Source organism: Sinocyclocheilus rhinocerous, unplaced genomic scaffold (genome assembly GCF_001515625.1).
Source record: "Sinocyclocheilus rhinocerous isolate Xijiao unplaced genomic scaffold, SAMN03320098_v1.1 scaffold66, whole genome shotgun sequence".
NCBI classification, from domain to species: domain Eukaryota; kingdom Metazoa; phylum Chordata; class Actinopteri; order Cypriniformes; family Cyprinidae; genus Sinocyclocheilus; species Sinocyclocheilus rhinocerous.
The window spans coordinates 73922-80884 of record NW_015662934.1 but is presented as its reverse complement, the minus strand read 5'-3'; the positions used below and the strand labels follow the sequence as shown (position 1 = coordinate 80884).

General features: G+C 39.2%; 1 protein-coding gene across 2 annotated transcripts in view; it reads left to right on the top strand.

Moving 5' to 3' along the window:
- Window positions 1-206: 206 nt before the first annotated feature.
- Window positions 207-6963, top strand: part of LOC107728494 (nuclear receptor subfamily 2 group F member 5-like) — a 16650-nt gene continuing 9893 nt past the window's right edge. The window contains exons 1-3 of one of the 2 annotated variants that reach the window (XM_016538683.1): window positions 207-395; window positions 2636-2916; window positions 3599-3845. In XM_016538683.1, the coding sequence (XP_016394169.1) occupies window positions 2653-2916; window positions 3599-3845 (511 nt within the window). In that variant the 5' untranslated portion in view covers window positions 207-395; window positions 2636-2652. The remainder of the gene's footprint in view (window positions 396-2635; window positions 2917-3598; window positions 3846-6963) is intronic. The other variant, XR_001638476.1, reaches the window with a different exon arrangement.

Here is a 6963-nt window from a genome sequence, read left to right as displayed (position 1 = left end):
AACCTTTCTGTTTCACAAAAGGTTCTTTGTCGCGAAAGAAGGTTCTTCAGATTATAAAAAGGTAAGAAAGAGATGGTTCTTTAAAGAACCTTTGACTGAATGGTTCTTTGTGGAACCAAAAATGGTTCTTCTATGGCATCGCTTGAAAAACCTTTTGAAGCACCTTTATTTTTAAGAGTGTAATTCAGTCAGTAAGGTTTAATAAATTTGTGCACCTGAGTGATTAAATATTTGTGCAGAAATGTGGTTGAACACCCAATGTAACCTGTCCCCACCCTTTTTGTCTTATGGCATGCCAGAGCTCCATCACAACCAGTTTCAGGAGAGAACGACTAACAGTGAAAACAAACGAGAAACAGGAAAGTCCAGCTACCGTAACTTTTGACCTCTTGAGTGTGAGTCAAGTGTTAATCCTCTGACACACGTGAAGCACATTCACTTATTGATTTATCAGAGCCTCATAAGAATGCAGTTCAACTTCGGCTCTGAAGAAATGTATGCTGTTAAGAGTGCTTGAGTTTGCTCGTTTTTTGCAGTTTTCCATCCTGATTTTTTTTTGTTCTGCTTTATGCAGAGAGAGAAATAATGTGAGAAAAAGGTCCAGAAAAAAAAACAGCAAAGACTTTACATTACATTATCACAAAAAAATTCAGTTTCAAACAACTGCTGTTCTTCTGAAATGTTCACCTTTTCCACAAAAAAAAACTGTTTTCAACTAATAATAACAAGATATGTTTCTTGAGCAGCAAATCAGCATATTATTATGATTTCTGTAGGATCATGTGACACTGTAGACTGGTGTAATGATGCTGAAAATTCAGCTTTGCATCACAGGAAAAAAAAATACATTTTAAAATATATTAATATAGAAAACAGTTATTTTAAATCATAATAACATTTCACAATATTCCTGTTTTTTATGTATTTTTTGATCAAATAAATGCAGCCTTGGTGAGCAAAAGAGGCTTCTTTCAAAAAATTGTACCGACTTCAAACTTTTGACTGGTAGTGTATTTATTTAAAATAACTGTACTATTGTTTGTTCACAAATGACATTTATAAAAAATAATTTTCACTCTGTAACTGTATAAAACAAGGAAAAGCTTCAGTTGTAAATTATACACATTGCTGAAGTGTTCATTATGTAGCTGCAGTTTCCAAAACAAAAGTTTCTGAATCCTCACCATTCTGTTTCTCCCTTCCTAAAGGAAACTATGATTGTATTGCATATCATAATGAGAGGCTTGTAGACATGTTCCTTCCTTTTAATCTTCATTGTGAGTCCTGATCATGTGTGATTTCCTAGCTAGAGGTTACTGAGTGGCTGTATTGTTGGTCGTAGTGGGCGTTTCTTCCACTGGATGCCCTAATCTGATTGGTGGGCTGATGCTGACAATCTCAAATATCGGTCAATTAATCGGCCTGGATCTGCCAACATCCAGGGACGCGGGAAGTAGGGGTGCTGAGGGGGCTGCAGCACCCCCTGTTTTCACATGGTTGCAAATGCAACGCCAAGTTTGTTCATTTAAATTTATTCAGTTTTAGCATTTAATAATTTATTTGAAATGATCACTGAAATGTAAATTGTAAGTGGGCTATAAAAAACCCATGTTTATCTTTATAAACATGATTAATTTTACTTGTGATGTTTTCTATATGGGATGATTAGCCTAATCCTCATGAACACGTGACGCTAGCGCGTGGTATCAGACATGAACTGTACAGAATGCGAACAAGATTAATTTTAATACTATAAAGAGATAATGGCACAAAAGCGAATTTCAGATTTTTTTAAATGCCCATCCCAACAAAAACTTTCCAAAATTGGCATCCAAACAACACCAGCCCCAGCACGAGCACCTCCCCGCCCCCCCCTTCACCCAACATGGACACACACAGCACCCCAACCTGAAAACATCTTCCCGCGCCCCTACCTACATCTGTAGTTTCTGAGCACCTTTTTCATCATTTAGTCATTCTTTCAACCTTAATTCCCCTTTACCATTCATCTGATTCAGGGTTTGCATGTGCCATTGGCTACATTTTTTTAATTAAAATTATTAAAAGAAAACGATAATGATACTTTCAGGTCTTGGTCTGTCATTGATGAGGAACAACTGAGATAGAGTTGACACTTCCACGAAACTCTATTATGTCTGTGAAACCTCTGAGCAATAACATTTTCCTCTGGGTGTTTGTCACCCTCTCTTACACACACACACAGTCTCTTTTTCATTCTGTGCTCATTTCATGCTCCCTCTGGTTTATAGTAAATGGAGTTATTGGCCAGACAGCAAGATAGTTAAACAGGTGTTTCCCAAATGGGCACTGAGCTGCATCGTTACAGGAATGGCCTCTGTTTTGCCCTTCACCTCGGGCTGAACCATTTGTTTGAAGAAGTGTGAAAAACACCATTTCACCCATAGTGTTCACTCACTCATTACTCATTGATGGATAGCAGAGGGGTCGGCATCTCTCTGATGGGTTTCACAGATGCTATGACTGCAGTTGCTTAGACATTAGAAAGCAGAAGGGCACTTGATCTATTGTGGCGGATGGATTTGGTTGTTTTTGCAAGTAAACACATCAATATCCTCTTCTAATGGTTCTTTGCTTTTTATTTTCTCCTCCTCAGCTGTGCAAAGGGGTCGTATGTCCAACTCGCAGTCCAGTCCAGGACAGTACCTGAGCAACGGGAGTGACCCATACAACGGGCAGCCGTATCTCTCAGGCTTCATCTCTCTGCTCCTACGTGCCGAGCCGTACCCCACGTCTCGCTATGGAGCCCAGTGCATGCAGTCCAACAACCTAATGGGCATCGAGAATATCTGTGAATTGGCCGCCCGTTTGCTCTTCAGCGCCGTAGAGTGGGCAAAGAACATCCCTTTCTTTCCTGACCTACAGCTCATGGACCAGGTAAATCAAGTTCATTTTTACTTAATACATTTTTTAGATTTTTCAATATTTATTTTCATATTCTTAAACTTTTTTTTTTATTTTGTACATTTTTATAAATTAATAAATATATTTTATTTTATACACTGATAAATCAAGTTCATTTTTACTTATAGTTTTTATTTTTATTTTATCTAATATTTTAAAATATTTTTTATTTTATTTTATTTATTGAATCAATAACAAAAAGTGGTAAGAGGGCCTGGTAACATCAGTCGAAAGAAAAGTTATTAAAACATTTTTCTTCGGAGTAACATGCACTGTCTATTTGAACATCTATTAAGAAACTTAAAGCAATAAATCATTATTGTGATTTTACAATGGATGAGGGATAATTTTCCAGAAACCCACTTGACCTAGATAAAATGACTGTAATGCACAGCCTTGAGTGGTATATTGCTAACAGTGACAGCAATATAATAGAAGACATCAATGTTTTTTTTTTATTAATTTATAATTGAATTAAATTTATGTAATTTTATGCTAAGTAATATATTTTTTTACTTCTTTATGACTTTGAACAAGAAACGCACACATTTCTATTCATGTATTTTATATCTTAAGGTTTATTTTTTTAGTATTTTTTTATATTATATTTTATATCTGTTGCAATGTCTCACACGTGTGGGCCTTTTTTGTGTAGGTGGCGCTCTTGCGTATGTCGTGGAGTGAGCTGTTCGTTCTAAATGCTGCTCAGTGCTCTATGCCACTGCATGTAGCGCCCCTGCTGGCCGCTGCCGGTCTACACGCTTCCCCCATGTCAGCCGAAAGAGTGGTGGCCTTCATGGACCACATACGTGTCTTCCAAGAGCAGGTGGAGAAACTGAAAGCCCTTCAGGTAGACACGGCCGAATACTCCTGTCTGAAGTCCATCGTACTCTTCACCTCTGGTAAGAACAACTAACCTTAAGGCTACTTGGTTTGATTAGTATTTACTGTATGAGTCCATTTTAGAAACACCTCAATAATACCATTTAGAAAACACCTGGACCTCTTTTGCTGATCTGTTTAGGTCTAGTTGTCAGTAGTCCTGATTATTTTTTTAGGTTTCCAATCGTGTTTGTTACTAACTATGCGAAATAAATAGAAAGGGTACCAGATTACATAACGTACATTACAGTACAAACAACATGTTACACCCAAAACATTTATGATGGGCAGGATTTTCCGTGCCGCTGCCAAACGCTTTGGTATAGAGCTGCAGACTGAGAGATATCTTGCCCACTGGTTTAGATTATTTCTGATTCCCTGCTCTATCTGTCAGAAACCCTTTTCCAGCCCAGACCTGCACTTTTCCAAATGGATGACTGAACCCACCACTCTCGATTCGTTTTTTTATCACTCAATCCTTCACGCTTCCATCTATTATTGAAACCAGCCAAGCAGCCCCCCGCCCCACCTCAACTTCCACCAACATGACTGAATTATGCATGCTAAGTTGCAGCAAGAGGGATTCACTTCAGTCTGGCCGTGACCTACATAACCTCTGTAGCCTTGGGCATCAATGTGATCCATCCTGCAATTCCAGCCAAAGCCCCCCTCCACCCCCTGCTGGGATCTGCCGGCATGAGCTAACAGGGACAGACAAACTCTTGTGGCCCGTAACCTCAGCCCAAACCTCCTATCACCTCACATCACCCGACAGGCCTCTAATGTCAGCCAGTCGCCCCGATTGCCCGACGCGGTGCGGTGGCAGCTCCCAGTGCGTGTTCACACTGTGAAACACAAAGAGAGAGGGGGACGCCTTTGCCGTGCAATGCCAGCATGAGGGGGACTGGCGCAGAAGCACGCAAGACTTGTCACCGCTGACATTACGCCAGGGACTGACGCATCAGTGCCCCCCTTACAAAACGCTGCCTACCGTAACTATACATGTCTTTATCTGGACTCATGGGACAGAAGTGGCGGTTGTGTCCCGCTCAGCGGGTATCCTCGCCCTCATAGAAATATGAAGCAATTAATCTTTTGTTATCAGAACTGAAGCTCAGCTGGATTAAGTGTACGTAGTTTGTAGATAGATTGATAGACAGACAGACAGACAGACAGATAGATAGATAGACATGTGTTGAATTTCTTTCAGTTGTGATAGACAGACAGACAGATAGACGTGTTGAATTTCTTTCAGTTGTAATAGATAGACAGACAGACTGACGGATGGACAGATCATAGGATGAAGTCTTGTTTGATTGTGTAAAGTGTTGAGGTGGCAGTCAAACATGCAAAAATGACCCAGATTACCCTAATTCACCCGACAAACTCAAGACCTCAATTATGCCAATAGTCTGCCTTTGATGACCAGGTATATTGTGTAGCATACTGTAGGTTTCATCAAGTATTTTTGTTACTTTCTTGCTCGTTTGAATATGTTTAAACCCCATTGTCACATTTTTTAACATGGCACTACAGCTTTTAAGGCAACATTTGGATATAAAAGCCATTGGACCTTTGAAAGCAGGACCTGTTGTATTAGTTCACAGAATATTTCTATCAAAATATGTTTTTCTGTATTTTAGGTTTGGAGAAATGAATTAATGAAATAAAAGTCTGTCATTCACAGAATTGCTGCTTTTTTTGTGACATTTTGTTCCTGTTTCTCATTTCATTCTTGTATTATTCTGGTTTGGGCCAATAGTTTTTAAGGCTGTTGTGCATAAAAAAAAATGGATCTGAACCCAAAATGCTGATGTGTCTGACTGACTGAAACAGGTTTTCCTCAGGTATTTATCTCCATGGAAAAAAGTGTTCCAGGTCAGTGTTCCCAATACCATGATTAATGCTTAAGGACCATTGTACAAGGATATTTGGTTGTATTTGGATTGGATTTGCACTAAACCGGTCAATTTAAATCATTCGACTTTATCACATGACTTATAGTCACCTTAAAACATTACTTCATGTTTGTCATTCTTATGAGTGGATTTTTCCAAAATGCTAAAATATTTCCTTAATTTACTTAGTTTTTACTTAATGGCAGTTTTCTCCATATTAGTCAGTAGGGCTTTAAAGGGATAGTTTACCCAAAAATTAAAATTCTGTCATTAATTACTCACCCTCATGTCTTTCCAAACCTGTAAGACCTTTGTTTATCTTCAGAACACAAATTAAGATATTTTTGATGAAATCTGAGAGCTTTCTGACCCTGCATAGACAGCAACGCAACTACCACGTTCAAGGCCCAGAAAGGTAGAAAAGACATCATTAAAATATTCCATGTGACATCAGTGGTTCACCTGTAATTTTATGAAGCTACGAGAATACTTTTTGTGCACAAAGAAAACAAGTCTTCATGACTTCGACGCGCGTTCACAACAGTACCATAATGCATGCGAGTGCATTCCTCTGCTTGTAAACAAGGCGCAGTGCATTCTGGTTCCACGTCATGCACCACACACATGCATGCTACTGTCGTGAGCACACGTCAAAGACTGACAGGAAACTCAGAAGAAACTGTTGATTAAATTTTTTGTTTTAATTTTTGTTTTCTTTTCGCACAAAAAGTATTCTCGTAGCTTCATAAAATTATGGTTGAACCACTGATGTCACATGGAATAGTTTAACGATGTCCTTACTACCTTTCTAGGCCTTGAACATGGTGGCTGCGTTGTCTATGCAGGGTCAGAAAGCTCTTGGATTTCATTAAAAATATCTTAAGGCTGGCTGCACACTAGACGATTTTAAGGCCGATTTGTATCCCTGAACGATCGGGGGGTGTGGCCCGATTCGCGGCTTGTCGCAAACTATTTTTTGTCCAAAAAATCCTCTATTGTGTGGTGTCATTACGATCTAATCGTAGAGAGATTATTTATCTGCTCCTGATTGAGACGGAGCGTCCCCGAACTCAAATCGTAAATATCAAACAGGTTTGATATTTATGACTCTTGATCGGGCTGCCTCTGACCTGATACCCATGATAGCCAATGAGAGCGAGCATGCGTCACCTACCGGATGTTGTGTGCTTCTATAGCTGAAACTTGGCAGCCACAAACATGCCGTGAAAGCAGAGAACAT